The 15784-nt window shown below is 47.6% G+C and overlaps 1 protein-coding gene and 1 long non-coding RNA gene across 2 annotated transcripts; both read left to right on the forward strand.

The window, feature by feature from the left end:
- Nucleotides 1–1707: 1707 nt before the first annotated feature.
- LOC144603109 (V-type proton ATPase subunit G 2-like) lies at nucleotides 1708–9758 on the forward strand. The gene is made up of 3 exons (XM_078416252.1): nucleotides 1708–1939; nucleotides 4424–4524; nucleotides 9321–9758. Exons 1-3 carry the CDS (start codon nucleotides 1858–1860, stop codon nucleotides 9492–9494), a joined length of 357 nt encoding a protein of 118 aa, XP_078272378.1. The 5' UTR covers nucleotides 1708–1857; the 3' UTR covers nucleotides 9495–9758.
- A 28-nt stretch (nucleotides 9759–9786) lies between these two features.
- LOC144603112 (uncharacterized) lies at nucleotides 9787–11356 on the forward strand. Its single transcript, XR_013548543.1, has 2 exons — nucleotides 9787–9833; nucleotides 9967–11356. It is a non-coding gene; the product is annotated as an uncharacterized LOC144603112 (long non-coding RNA).
- The last annotated feature ends 4428 nt before the right edge of the window (nucleotides 11357–15784 follow it).

The raw sequence follows: 15784 nt of genomic DNA on the forward strand, positions 1-15784 counted from the left end.
GGGGTACTGATTGAGAATGATCAGCCATGATCACATTGAATGGCGGTGCTGGCTCAAAGGGACGAATAGCCTCCTCCTGCACCTATTGTCTATTGACACAATACATATTATTGTCAGAAGAACTGGAGTAACTCAGCGGGCCAGGCAGCATTTCTGGAGAGAAGGAATGGGTGACGTTTCGGGTCGAGATCCTTCTTCAGAAACATCACCTGTTCCTTTTCTCCAGAGATGCTGCCTGTCCCACTGGGTTAATCCTACTTTTTTTTGCGTCTATCTTTGGCGTAAACCAGCATCTGCAGGTCTTCTTCTTCTTGTTGGCATTCATAGCGATGGGATTTGAGTATGGGAGCAGGGAGGTTCTGCTGCAGTTGTACAGGGCATTGGTGAGACCACACCTGGAGTATTGCGTACAGTTTTGGTCTCCTAATCTGAGGAAAGACATTCTTGCCATAGAGGGAGTACAGAGAAGGTTCACCAGATTGATTCCTGGGATGGCAGGACTTTCATATGAAGAAAGACTGGATAGACTCGGCTTGTACGCGCTGGAATTTAGAAGATTAAGGGGGGATCTTATAGAAACGTACAAAATTCTTAAGGGGTTGGACAGGCTAGATGCAGGAAGATTGTTCCCGATGTTGGGGAAGTCCAGAACAAGGGGTCACAGTTTAAGGATAAGGGGGAAGTCTTTTAGGACCGAGATGAGAAAACATTTCTTCACACAGAGAGTGGTGAATCCGTGGAATTCTCTGCCACAGAAGGTAGTTGAGGCCAGTTCATTGGCTATATTTAAGAGGGAGTTAGATGTGGCCCTTGTGGCTAAAGGGATCAAGGGGTATGGAGAGAAGGCAGGTACAGGATACTGAGTTGGATGATCAGCCATGATCATATTGAATGGCAGTGCAGGCTCGAAGGGCCGAATGGCCTACTACTGCACCTATTTTCTATGTTTCTATGTTTCTACAACAGAAGCAGAAGCAGCTTCTGAATCTGAATCAGAATTACCTTTATTGTCATCCAAAAAAAAACAAGTCTTTTGGACGAGATTTTGTCACCCACAGTCCAACAATAAGAGCAATAAAATATGCCTTTACACACATAACCACAAACCAACACAAAACAAAAAAAAGAAACATCCATCACAGTGAGTCTCCTCCAGTCACCTCCTCACTGTGATGGAAGGCCAGAATGTCTTTTCTCTTCCCATGCCGTCTTCTCCCGCGGTCAGGCTGTTGGAGTTGCCACGTTCCAGGCCGCGCCGGACGGTGGAAGGTCCGCGGTTCATAACTTCTGTTGCATCAAACGCAAGAAGAAACATAGAAAATAGGTGCAAGCGTAGGCCATTCGGCCCTTCGAGCCTGCACCGCCATTCAATATGATCATGGCTGATCATCCAACTCAGTATCCTGTACCTGCCTTCTCTCCATACCCCCTGATCCCTTTAGCCACAAGGGCCACATCTAACTCCCTCTTAAATATAGCCAATGAACTGCCCTCAACTACCTTCTGTGGCAGAGAATTCCACAGATTCACCACTCTCTGTGTGAAAAAAAACTTTCTCATCTCGGTCCTAAAAGGCTTCCCCCTTATCCTTAAACTGTGACCCCTTGTTCTGGACTTCCCCAACATCGGGAACAATCTTCCTGCATCTAGCCTGTCCAACCCCTTAAGAATTTTGTAAGTTTCTATAAGATCCCCCCTCAATCTTACACCTATTTTCTATGTCTATGTTTCTTCCGAGCTCCAGCGGCTGGGGCTCTGTTGAAATTCGACCAGCATTAGGACCTGTAGGAATCGCAGTCTCCATTCATCATCTGGTACCTTGGCTGGAGGAGACTCAGAGTCGAGAGAGGGGATAAGATGGCAAGTCAGTCCCAAGGAATACAGCAGCTTCTCCATGCTGAAAAACGAGCTGCAGAGAAGGTTGCAGAGGCCCGGAAACGTGAGCAATTTCTGATTATTTCATTTGAGATTGGCGAAGGTTAAATTTAAAAAAAATTAAAACCCGTGCCTTTTTGCATTGCGGGGAAAGACGCCATCGGCGGCATCCAACGCTACAAGGGCTTTGGCAGAATGCCGATTACAAAATAAAACGGGATGAAATAACAGAGACGAAATTCTAAAGGAACATTTTGCATCAGAAATAATGGGAAATATATATTAACGTTTGCACGGTTTGTACATCGATGCATCGGGACGTGAGCAGGTTTTTATTGTTGCAAATGAACGTGAAGCTTAGAACGAAAATAAAAAAATGCAATCTTTTCCCATTGATTCAATATTTCAATCTTTCAGGCCAAAAAAAAAAGATTAAAAGATTTGCATTCCTGGGGAGATTTTTCTGACTTAACGACCGCCATACTGCCAGACAGCAAAAGGGATTGAGAGACAACTGCGTTGCGTTTTAATATTTGATTGAGTTGTTTTTCTATTTTCTTAGTCTGTTATTTCAATCCCTCCATCTTTCACTCGACCTTGGCTCACATACTCGTCAGAGCCGCTTAGAGGGAGGTCGGTGGGTGATTTTTTTTAAAATGACACACTGCTGCTCAGAAATCGAGTCTAAGGACAACTAGACCAAGTGGACACGTTGGGCCCAAACCTCTCCTGCATTGGTGTAGCACCCTCTCTTCCCCCTCCCCTTCCCTCTCCCCCATCATCCTTCCCCCTCCCCGTCCCCCTTCCTCCCCCCCCATCCCCCCCCCGTCCCCCTTCCCTCTCCACCTCGTCCCCTTCCCTCTTCCCCCCTCCCCCTCCCCTCTCCCCCCTCCCCTTCCCTCTCCCCATCACCCTTCCCTCTCTCCGTCCCCTTCCCTCTCTCCCCTCCCCTTCCCTCTCCCCCCTCCCCTTCCCTCTCCCCCCATCCCCCTTCCCTCTCCCCCCTTCCCTCCCCCCCTTCCCTCTCCACCCCGTCCCCCTTCCCTCTCCCCATCACCCTTCCCTCTCCCCCCTTCCCTCTCCACCCCGTCCCCCTTCCCTCTCCCCATCACTCTTCCCCCCCCCTGTCCTCCCCTTCCCCTCCCTCCCCCACTCCATCCCCCTCAACCCCCTCATGATTTTACACACCTCTATAACCGCTGCACGGTGGCGCAGCGGTAGAGTTGCCGCCTTACAGCGAATGCAGCGCCGGAGACTCAGGTTCGATCCTGACTACGGGTGCTGCACTGTAAGGAGTTTGTACGTTCTCCCCGTGACCTGCGTGGGTTTTCTCCGAGATCTTCGGTTTCCTCCCACACTCCAAAGACGTACAGGTATGCAGGTTAATTGGCTGGGCAAATGTAAAAAATTGTCCCTAGTATGTGTAGGATAGTGTTAATGTGCGGGGATCGCTGGGCGGCACGGACCCGGTGGGCCGAAGGGCCAGTTTCCGCGCTGTATCTCTAAATCTAAATCTAAATACTTTCCTCATTCTTGATTTCCCTACTGTGGGTAAAGATACTGTATATCTGTGCTATTTATTCCCCTCATGATTCTGTATACCTTCTAAGATCATCCCTCACCCTTCTGCGCCCTAAGGAATAAAGTCCTAGTCTGCCCAACCCCTCCTGTAGCTCCGGCCTTCGAGCCCGAGCAACGACCTTGTAAATATTGCATGCTTTCCAGCTTAATAGCATCTTTCCTATAGATGGGTGGGCAAAAGTGATAGGTAATGTGATAAATAAGAAGTTACTATTCCCAAGATAGGTGGCACGGTGGCACAGCGGTAGAATTGCTGCCTCACAGCGCCAGAGACCCGGGTTCGATCCCGACTACGGGTGCTTGCCTGTACGGAGTTTGTACGTTCTCCCCGTGACCTGCGTGGGCTTTCCCCGGGTTCCCTGGCTTCCTCCCACACTCCAAAGACGTACAGGTTTGTAGGTTAATTGACTTAGTATCACTGTAAATTGTCCTGTGTTGGATAGAGTTAGTGTAAGAAAATAACTGCAGATGCTGGTACAAATCGAAGGTATTTACTCGCAAAATGCTGGAGTAACTCAGCAGGTCAGGCAGCATCTTTTTGTGAATAAATACCTTCGATTTGTACCAGCATCTGCAGTTATTTTCTTACACGCCCATTCCTTCTGTCCTTCTCTCCTGAGATGCTGCCTGACCTGCTGAGTTACTCCAGCATTTTGTGAATAAATACCTTGGATAGAGTTAGTGTACAGGGATCGCTGGATGGCGTGGACTCGGTGGACCAAAGGGCCTGCTTCTGCACTGTATAACTAAACTAAACTAAACTAAACCAAGAATTTAGATGATTTGAGGCATTCTGCATTGAGGGATAATTAGATGGGATTTCACTGTAAGGGATAAATGAGAGGCGCCTTTAATCGAATGGTTTAATCGGGCATAAACACTTTGAGTGTAATCGCGCTGAGTTGCTTACTTCTGATGGAGGATCACAGAGGTCCAGCTAATGATGCAGCCTTGGTTCTTGTTTCAGGAAAGGCTCGGAGACTGAGACAAGCGAAGGAGGAGGCCCAGGGTGAGATTGAACAATACCGTCAGGAAAGAGAGAAGGACTTCCGACATAAACAGGAAGCGGTGAGAAGCATTTGGTAAACTCATAGAGTCGGACAGCATGCAGACAGGCCCTTCAGCCCAACTTGTCCATGTTGACCAAGGTGCTCCATCTACGCTCGTCCCATTTAGTCATAGAGCCATACGGCATGCCAACGGGCCCTTCGACCCAACTTGCCCATGCCAGCCTACATGCCCCATCTCCATTAGTCCCACCTGATTGTGTTTGGCCCATATCCTTCTATACCTTCTCTATCCATGTTCCTGTCCAAAAGTCTTCAACATGCCCCACCTGCCTCAACGACCTCCTCTGGCAGCTATTTCCACATACCCACCACACTCTGTGTGAAAAAGGTGCCCCTCGGGGTCCTATTAAATCTTTCTCCTCTCACCTTAAACCTATGTCCTCAGGTTTTTTATATTGCTGCTCTGTGCAATCACCTTATCTATTCCTTTCATGATCCTGCACGCACCTCTGTAAGATCAATGCTCAGCCCTCTGAGCTCTAATCTATAAAATCCTAGCCTGCCCAGCCTTTCCCTTTCCCTCAGAGCCTCGAGACCTGACAACATCTTCGTAAATCTTCTCTGCAACTCTTTCCAGTCCAACAACATCCTTCCAATCGATTTATTCACAAAATGCTGGAGTAACTCAGCAGGTCAGGCAGCATCTCGGGAGAGAAGGAATGGGTGACGTTTCGGGTCGAGACCCTTCTTCAGACTGAAGAAGTGTCTCGACCCGAAACGTCACCCATTCCTTCTCTCCCGAGATGCTGCCTGACCTGCTGAGTTACTCCAGCATTTTGTGAATAAATCGATTTGTACCAGCATCTGCAGTTATTTTCTTATAACATCCTTCCATTGGCCGGGTGATCAAATCTGAACACAATGCTCCAAATGCGGCCTCACCAAGATGTTGTACAGCTGTAGCATAACCTCCCAATGTCTACATTCAACATGTGTGGGAAAGAAAACTGCAGATGCTGGTTTCAATTGAAGGTAGACACAAGTGAATCAGCGGTTCAGGCAGCATCTCTGGAGAGAAGGAATGGGTGGCATTTGAAGAAGTCTGAAGAAGGGTCTCGACCCGAAACGTCACCCATTCCTTCTCTCCAGAGATGCTGCCTGACCCGCTGAGTTACTCCAGCATTTTGTGTCTACCTTCAATTGAAACCAGCATCTGCAGTTTTTTTCCCCACACATATTGAGTATAGACATTGGGAGGTTATGTTATAGTCTACCGACTGTACTTAATACTCTGACTGATGAAGGCCAATATGCCAAAAGCCTTCTTGACCACCCAATCAACCTGTGAGTCTGGCTTAGGATTGTGTTTTTGTCATCTGTTGACAAGGTTTTAACAGCGCACTTTTGTATTTGTTAGATTTTTGAAGGAAGATACAATTTTTCAAAATCTGCAGTACCCAGATTACTTGTGATATGTTGAACTGATCACAAAGACAGGGTGAAAAAGGAAAATAACTGCAGATGCTGGTTCAAATTGAAGGTAGACACAAAATGCTGGAGTAACTCAGCGGGCCAGGCAGCATCTCAGGAGAGAAGGAATGGGTGACGTTTCAGGTCGAGATCCTTCTTCGGACTGATGTCAGGGGAGGGGGCGGGACAAAGATAGGATGTAGTTGGAGACAAGAAGACTAGTGGGAGAACTGGGAAGGGGAGGGGAAAGAGAGGGACAGAGGAGCTATCTGAAGTTGGAGACGTCAATATTCATACCGCTGGGGTGTAAACTGCCCAAGCGAAATATGAGGTGCTATTCCTCCAATTTGCGCTGGGCCTCACTATGACAATGGAGGAGGCCCAGGACAGAAAGGTCAGAGTGGGAGGGGGAGTTGAAGTGCTGAGGATCAGGTTGGCTAAGGTGGACTGAGCGGAGGTGTTGAGAAAAGTCATGTGGGGATTTAGTTTTCGATTGATTGAAAGATGCAGCCTGGAAACAGGCCCTTTGGCCCACTGAGTCCATGCCGACCATCGATCACCCATTCACACTAGTTCTCTGTTGTCCTACTTTCTCATCCACTTCCTGCACACCAGGGGCAACTTACAGAGTGCCAATTAACCCGCAAACCCGCACGTCTCTGGAATGTGGGAGGAAAGCGGAGCGCCCGGAGGGGACCCACACCGACACTGGGAGAACGTGCAAACTCCACACAGACAGCACCCGATGTCAGGATCGGACCCCGGGTCTCGGGCGCTGTGAGGCAGCAGCTCTACCAGCTGCGCCACTGCGCCACATTATACCGTTTAGTCCCATCGCCACTTGCTAGCGTTGTGGTTCCCTGATCCTCGAAATTAAGACAGGCGACACGGAGAATTCTTCGAGAAGTTAAAAGCCTTTATTTGCAAACAACGGCTGGAACAATCAGGAAGCCAACCACCTGACTGCCCACTTAGTACACTGGGCAGTCAATTTTTATCGGATTCTTCCAAACCTAACCTTCTTTACATTACCTCATACCCACACTCCTTTCTTCAGTCATTCATTTCTTTGCAGTCACTCGTCTGTCCCGCCACCATTAAATCCCATTCAGTAATATATCCTTATCCCAATCCCTTCAAACTTCGCCACCCTTATTTCCCTGCTAGTTCATCCCTCACATCCATCCATCACCCCAAAGCCTATGTCTTTCCTTATCTCGCCACCATTATCGTTCATCCAACACAGAAAAAGTTCAAAGGATGTCGAAACAGTTTTACAATAGACAATAGACAATAGGTGCAGGAGTAGGCCATTCGGCCCTTCGAGCCAGCACCGCCATTCAATGTGGTCATGGCTGATCATTCTCAATCAGTACCCCGTTCCTGCCTTCTCCCCATACCCCCTGACACCGCTATCCTTAAGAGCTCTATCTGGCTCTCTCTTGAATGTATTCAGAGAATTGGCCTCCACTGCCCTCTGAGGCAGAGAATTCCACAGATTTACAACTCTCTGACTGAAAAGGTTTTTCCTCATCTCTGTTCTAAATGGCCTACGACTTATTCTTAAACTGTGGCCCCTGGTTCTGGACTCCCCCAACATTGGGAACATGTTTCCTGCCTCTAACGTGTCCAACCCCTTAATAATCTTATACGTTTCGATAAGATCCCCTCTCATCCTTCTAAATTCCAGTGTATACAAGCCTACAAGTTTTACCATGTAACAACGTGTAAGGAATGCCTAAGCCAATGATGTACAACAATGTAACAAGGAATAAGAAAGTGTAAGATAAAGCAAATGGTTCAAAGAACGTGGAAGCAATTATAATACGTCTTAATGTGTTACTGATTACAGACAGTTGCAATGTACTAAAGTATAAAGAATGCCTACGCTGTTAAATTTAAATGGCTAATAATGATTGCAGCAGTTACAATACAACAAACTCATATACAAAATACAACACTAGTTAGGTCCCCACTTCAACATTTGTGCTTTACAAAGACATCTTTTATTCATATGTGTACCATCTGTTTACGAACTGTCTTTAAATATTTTATCGCTTTGTTTATTCCAAAAGAGTACACTGGGCCTGTACTCGCTGGAGTGTAGTGAGGATAATATAAGAAAATAACTGCAGATGCTGGTACAAATCGAGGTCAGGGGGCGGGACAAAGGAAGGATATTGGTGGAGACAGGAAGATAGAGGGAGAACTGGGAAGGGGGAGGGGAAGAGAGGGACGGAGGGCCTATCTAAAGTTGGAGAAGTTAATGTTCATGCCGCTGGGCTGCAAGCTGCCCAAGCGAAATATGAGGTGCTGTTCCTCCAATTTCCGGTGGGCCTCACTATGGCACTGGAGGAGGCCCATGACAGAAAGGTCAGACTGGGAGCGGGAGTTGAAGTGCTCAGCCACCGGGAGATCAGGTTGGTTAAGGCGGGCTGAGCGAAGGTGTTGAGCGAAACGATCGCCGAGCCTGCGTTTGCTTTCGCCGATGTAAAGAAGTTGACATCTAGAGCAGCGGATGCAATAGATGAGGTTGGCGGAGGTGCAGGTGAACCTTTGTCTCACCTGGAAAGACTCTTTGGGTCCTTGGATGGAGTTGAGGGGGGAGGTAAAGGGACAGGTGTTGCATCTCCTGCGGTTGCAGGGAAAAGTGCCCGGGGATGGGGTGGTTTGGGTAGGAAGGGACGAGTGGACCAGGGAGTTACGGAGACTGTTTTGCTAGGTTGTCGCAGATGCATTTAGAAGCGCGTAACATTAAATTAAGAAAAGGCATTTGAAGATACCAGAAGATAGTTTTCTTTAACCAATTTATTTACCGTCAGGACATTTGACAGGTAGACTGGAGGCGACAGTTTGACGGTCAGGTAAGTGTGGGAATTTCGCGATGTTTCCGATGATGGTGTAATCTCTTAGCCAGGTGCTAGTTTCATTAAAAAAGTGGCTTGTGCATAATGAATGGGAGAATCCTGAACCATCTGACATGTTGTAGATATGTATGGGCCTGCGCCTTTGAAGAATGTAGAGGTTTTGCTGTCAAATTGTGCATTTGTATTTGTGATATGATGTATTGTGAACACATCAGCTGCAAAGGGGTGTCCAGGGAGGGTGGGTGAGGGTTATTTTTGTTGTTATATATAAAGAACAAAATGGAGGGGAATGTAATGCGTTATGTTTTTCGTATTGTATCTTTCCTTCAATAAAAATTAATATTTTTAAAAAATAAAAAAAGTGGCTTGATCGACCTGACTGGACATTGTCGTGGTCATTGTCAATGAAAATTTTGCCGATCTGCTACGACTTTGACAGTCGCCTTAAAAATTCGCCTAACTGGGCCTTTAAGTTTCCATTTGCTCTCATTATTCCTTTTTTCTCTTCTTGGCAAAGGTCATGGGCTCTCAGGGGAACCTGGCGACGGAAGTGGAACAGCTGACCCACCAGAAGATCCAGGCCATGCAGGCGAACCACCACCGCAACAAGGAGAAGGTCCTTCGGCAACTGCTCACACTCGTGTGCGACATCAAGCCAGAGATCCACGCCAATTACCGCCTCAAAATGTAGACGGGGCCCCGCGTGCGACCGGATGGAAGCAGACACACTGTGGACTATGTTGTGATCGTCTTGAGTATTGTTCCCTTGCTTGTCCTTGTGTACCATACATCACAGACACTCCCCGACTGACGTTAAGGGTTACGTCCTGCGGACCGTTGCGCAGGTCAGGTGTTACGTAAGTCGGAGACCGAAGCGCTACTGTGCGCGTGTAATGTTACTGTTCGTACTGTGTGGTTCCTGTGGGAGACCATGGGGGAGCTCCGAGGTGGGGACCACGGGGGGGGGGGGGGGGGGGGGGGGGGGGGGGGAGCTCCGGCGTGGAGACTACGAGGGAGCTCCAACGAGGAGGCCGTGGGGGTGCTCCGTCATGGGGACCACAAGGGGGGGGAGCTCCGGCGTGGAGACTACGAGGGAGCTCCAACGAGGAGACCGTGGGGGTGCTCCATCATGGGGACCACAGTGGGGGAGCTCCAACGTGGAGACTATGAGGGAGCTCCATCATGGAGACCACGGGGGGAGCTCCAACGTGGAGACTGGGAGTGCGGAGCTCAGAGTTAGGGTCCACGGGGGAGCTCCGAGGTGGGAACCATGGGGGCAGCTCCGATGCAGAGACCACATGGGAGCATGCACAAGAACAGCAGAAACGGCCGCATACGACATCAGTAGTGCATTGCTATCGCATTTTTAGGAATAGAGCAGCAGACCTAAAGAATTGTTTACGTAAGTGTGAGTTTACACAAGTCGCCTGTTACGTAAGTCGGGGAATGCCTGTGTAAGTTGTTGTGTTCATTATCTGGTAGCAATTAAGTTGTGGAAAATATGCAGCATGTGGATACCCAATATTGATGTAAATAGAAAATAGACGCAAAGCTTTTGAGCAACTCAGCGGTTCAGGCAGCATCTCCGAAAGAACATGGACAGGTGAAGTTACAGGTCAGGGCCCAGTTCTGGACTAAAGAAGGGTCCAGACCCGAAATATCACTTATCTAGGTCCTCCAGGGATGCTCCCTGACCCATTGAGTTACTCCAGCACTTTGAGTTGTAACTCAATCATTCCCAGTCTGACCTTTCTGTCATGGGCCTCCTCCAGTGCCATAGTGAGTCCCACTGGAAATTTGAGGAACAGCACCTCATATTTCGCCTGGGCAGCTTGCAGCCCAGTGGTATGAACATTGACTTCTCCAACTTTAGATAGTTCCTCTGTCCCTCTCTTCCCCTCCCTCTTCCCAGATCTCCCACTGTCTTCCTGTCTCCACCTATATCCTTCCTTTGTCCCGCCCCCCTGACGTCAGTCTGAAGAAGGGTCTCGACCCGAAACGTCGCCCATTCCTTCTCTCCTGAGATGCTGCCTGACCTGCTGAGTTACTCCAGCAGTTTGTGAATAAATACCTTTGATGTAATAACAAGGATCCTTGGTTTTTACCAAAGGTAGACACAAAATCCTGGAGTAACTCAGCGGGTCAGGTAGCATCCCTGGAGAACATGGATTGGTGACGTTTCTGGTCAAAACCCTTCTTCGGAACCTGATGAAGTCTTAAAGTATTAAAAAAACATGTTTCTGGTTGGAGTCCTTCGTTAGACTAGGTTTTCTTAATAGTTTAAGACTTCTTTGGGGTCTGAAGAAGGGTTCTGACCGTAGACACCACCAATCCATGTTCTCCTGATCTGCTGAGTTACTCCAGCATTTTGTTTCCATCGGAAGTATTAAATGATTTTGCACCACAGATACCATTTTGTATTATACTCAATAAATCCAGATTAATTCACTTCTGGCACGTACTAAAAATCATGTTACTTCTGAGCTCCTTATCATAGATATTACACGCTACCTGTACCCACTGACTTCAAAATAAAATTAATTCAAAATATTACTCTATATTTCAATGCTGAACTGAATTTTCAATGTGCAGAGATGGCAACACAGCAGAGAAAATTTCAAGAAAGGAACATAATCAATATGTGCCTTCGACGGAATAAGAACTAGGTTTTCATCAAATGCAAGAGAATAAAAGAGGAATAAATAACTCGGTGGATCAGGCAGCATCGTTGGAGAACTTGGATAGCTGATGCTTCGGGTCAGAACAAGTCCAAAGAAGAGTGGATTCTGAAGCGCAGGAGGATGAGGGGTGATCTTATAGAGAGGTGTATAAAATCATGAGAGGAATAGATCTGGCAAACGCACAGAGTCTCTTGTCCAGAGTAGATGAATTGGGGACCAGGGGGCATTGGTTTAAGATGATGGGGGAAAGACTCAATAGGAATCTGAGGGGGAGCTTTTTCACACAGAGGGTGGTGGGTGTATGGAACAAGCTGCCAGAGGAGGTAGTTGAGGCTGGGACTATCCCAACATTTAAGAAACAAACGGGTTTGGAGAGATATGGACCAAACGCGGACAGGTGGGACTAGTGTAGCTGGGATAGGTTGGCAAGTTGGGCCGAAGGGCCTGTTTCCACCCCGCTTCACTCTATGACTCCAAGGGTCTCGACCCGAAACGTTGCCTGTCCATGTTCTCCGGAGATGCTGCCTGGCCCACTGAGTTACTCCAGTACTTTGTGTCTTTGTTTGAAATATTTAGTTCAACTGGGGCTTTGCAAATTGCAAGCTTCTTTTCACCCTGTTTCTTGGAAATTAGTGGGCATTATTGTTTAGTAGTCATCTTAAATGAAGGCATAGTTGCACATTTAATCAGTAATTGCATTACTAATATAGAGAAAATTAAATAATAATAATAATAATAATAATACATTTAATTTATATAGCGCTTTTCAGGAAACTCAAAGACGCTTTACAGAGCAAACAAGACATAAAAACAAACGAACAAACAAAAGATTTGTCCAGATGGAGAAATGATTCTTAAAGTGTAACAAATCAGAAATAAGAATATTTAAAATCTCATTTCAGTTCCCAGAGGTGCATTATTCCCTAAGCATGGAACATCCATGTTTCACTCTGAAATTATTTATTTACCTCTTGATTTCCGCCACTGAATATTTATTTTTGAGACTGACATCATATTTGCCATGACTATATTCCCTCGAGACCGTAACTGCAGCAATTGTGGCTCTTTGAATTTTGTGGTGTGACAGGAATGTTGTATTAAATATGTAGAAACAAGGAACCGCAGATGCTAGTTTGACCAAGGAAAGACACAAAGTGATGGAGTAACTCAGCGGTTCAGGCAGCATCCCGGGAGATCTTGGATAGGTGACGTTTCGGGTCAGGAGCAGTCTGAAGAAGGTCTCGACCGGAAACATCACCCATCCATGTTCTCCAGAGATACCGCCTGACCCACTGAGTTACTCCAGCGGATAGACACAAAATGCTGGAGTAACTCAGCGGGACAGGCAGCATCTCTGGAGAGAAGGAATGGGTGATGTTTCCGGTCGAGACCCTAACCAGACTTCAGAAGGTCTGAAGAAGGGTCTCGACATGAAACGTCACCCATTCCTTCTCTCCAGAGATGCTGCCTGTCCAGCATTTTGTGTCTATCTTCAGTTTAAATCAGCATCTGCAGTTCCTTCATACGAGTTACTCCAGCACTTTGTTTCTGTGTTCGAAATATTTTGTTTCGCTAGAACTCTGCAAACTGTATGGTTTTTCTTCACGGTATCTTAGAAATTCATGGGCATTATTCTTTCGTAGTAATCTTGTGAAGTCTACAAATGTTGCAGGAAAATATGAAATGTGAGAAGTCCTTGCAAGAGTTATTTTTAAATGTATAACGTTGTAGGTGTAATTACCATCAAATGGGTGTTGGTTTTCTCTCTGTATGCCATAACCAATGTTCATCTGGAGAATATTGTGTTTGAAGTGTAAAGTGTTGATGTGCTGGTCGTTTGCTATGAAGTTGTCAGCTACTGCAAATGAACTTTAAAGTAGTCTAAGAGTGTCTCGATGGTTCCTGTGCTTTGCAGTGTGTGTTACATCTCTAACCACAAACCCCTATGTGAAACAACTGGTTTTATTCCTGTTTCCCTGGGGAGGTATTTACTTAATTCAACCCGCTGACGCGATTGGAGTCCAGGCACGCAGTTTACTTTTCTTTAGACTTCATAGATACGGCGCGGAAACAGGCCCTTAGGCCCACCGTCCGCACTGACGAGCGATCACCCCTTACACTGTCCGACAGAAGTCAATTAACCTACAAACATGTACGTCTATGCAGATGTGGGAGGAAACAGCATTTTGGTACAGTTCTCTGAGCTGGAAGACAGACAGGTACTGCAGGAGTCATAATAATAGACAATAGACAATAGGTGCAGGAGTAGGCCATTCGACCATTCGAGCCAGCACCGCCATTCAATGTGATCATGGCTGATCATTCTCAATCAGTACCCCGTTCCTGCCTTCTCTCCATACCCCCTGACTCCGCTATCCTTAAGAGCTCTATCTAGCTCCCTCTTTAATGCATTCAGAGAATTGGCCTCCACTGCCTTCTGAGGCAGAGAATCCCACAGATTCACAACTCTCTAACTGAAAAAGTTTTTCCTCATCTCCCTTCTAAATGGCCTACCCCTTATTCTTAAACTGTGGCCCCTTGTTCTGGACTCCCCCAACATTGGGAACATGTTTCCTGCCTCTAACGTGTCCAACCCCTTAATAATCTTATACGTTTCGATAAGATCCCCACTTATCCTTTCTAAATTCCAGTGTATACAAGCCTAGTCGCTCCAGTCTTTCAACTTACGACAGTCCCGCCATTCCGGGAATTAACCTAGTAATAAGGCCTTAATGCTGGTTTAGTTTTAGTTTAGAGATACTGTGCGGAGACAGGCCCACCGAGTCCGTACAGACCAGCGACCCCCCGCACTCTAACACAACCCTACACACACTCGGGACAATTTACAATTTTTCCAAACCAATTAGCCTACAAACAAGTACGTCGTTGGAGTGTGCGAGGAAACTGGAGCACCCAGAGAGAACCCAGCCGATCATGGGGAGAATGTACAAACTCCATACAGACAGAACTCGAAGTCAGGATCGAACCCGGGTCCCTGGCAGCAACTCTGCCACTGTGCCGCCCTGCACGGTCCAATGAGCAGGGGGAAAAACACCCCCTCCATTCCTTCCTCAGGCTTCACGATTCAATAAGAGTATTCATCGACATATGAAGAGAGGGGGCGGGGAGGAGTTGAAGAGAAAAGAGGAGGAGTGGGGGCTGAAGAGGGGGAGAGGGTGGAGTGGGGGGGAGGGTGGAAAAGGGGGGAAGGGGAGAAGGCAGGAACGGGGTACTGATTGAGAGTGATCAGCCATGATCGCATTGAATTTGAGGAAGGATATTCTTGCTATGGAGGGCGTGCAGCGTAGGTTCACTAGGTTAATTCCCGGAATGTCGGGATTGTCGTACGTTGAAAGGCTGGAGCGATTGGGCTTGTATACACTGGAATTTAGAAGGATGAGGGGCGATCTTATTGAAACATATAAGATAATTAGGGGATTGGACACATTAGAGGCAGATAACATGTTCCCAATGTTGGGGGAGTCCAGAACAAGGGGCCACAGTTTAAGAATAAGGGGTAGGCCATTTAGAACGGAGATGAGGAAGAACTTTTTCAGTCAGAGAGTGGTGAAGGTGTGGAATTCTCTGCCTCAGAAGGCAGTGGAGGCCAGTTCGTTGGATGCTTTCAAGAGAGAACTGGATAGAGCTCTTAAGGATAGCGGAGTGAGGGGGTATGGGGAGAAGGCAGGAACGGGGTACTGATTGAGAGTGATCAGCCATGATCGCATTGAATGGCGGTGCTGGCTCGAAGGGCTGAATGGCCTACTCCTGCACCTATTGTCTATTGTCTATTGTCTATTGAATGGCGGTGCTGGCTCGAAGGGCTGAATGGCCTACTCCTGCACCTATTGTCTATTGTCTAAAAGGGGAGAGGGAAGAAGAGAGGGGGGTAGGAGGGTGGAAATGGGGGAGAGGGAGGAAGAGAGGGGGAAGAGAGGGGTGAGAAGAACGGAGGGAGGGGGGAAAGGGGGAGGAGAGAGCAGGGGAGAGGGAAGAAGAGAGGGGGTAGGAGGGTGGAAATGGGGGGAGAGGGTGCAAAAGGGGGGAAGGGGAGGAGAGCAGGGGAGAGGGAAGAAGAGGGGGGTAAGAGGGTGGAAGTGGGGGGAGAGGGGGTAGGAGGATGGAAATGGGGGAGAGGGAGGGAGGGGGAAGAGAGGGGTGAGAAGAAGGGAGGAGGGGGAGGAGAGGAAAAGGGGGAGCGAAGAGACGAGGGATGCATAGAAAAAAAACCCTGCAGATGCTGGTTTAAATCGAAGGTAGACACAAAATGCTGGAGTAACTCAGCGGGCCAGGCAGCATC

The sequence above is a fragment of the Rhinoraja longicauda genome, chromosome 19, assembly GCF_053455715.1.
Source record: "Rhinoraja longicauda isolate Sanriku21f chromosome 19, sRhiLon1.1, whole genome shotgun sequence".
In the NCBI taxonomy this organism is placed as follows: Eukaryota; Metazoa; Chordata; class Chondrichthyes; order Rajiformes; family Arhynchobatidae; genus Rhinoraja; species Rhinoraja longicauda.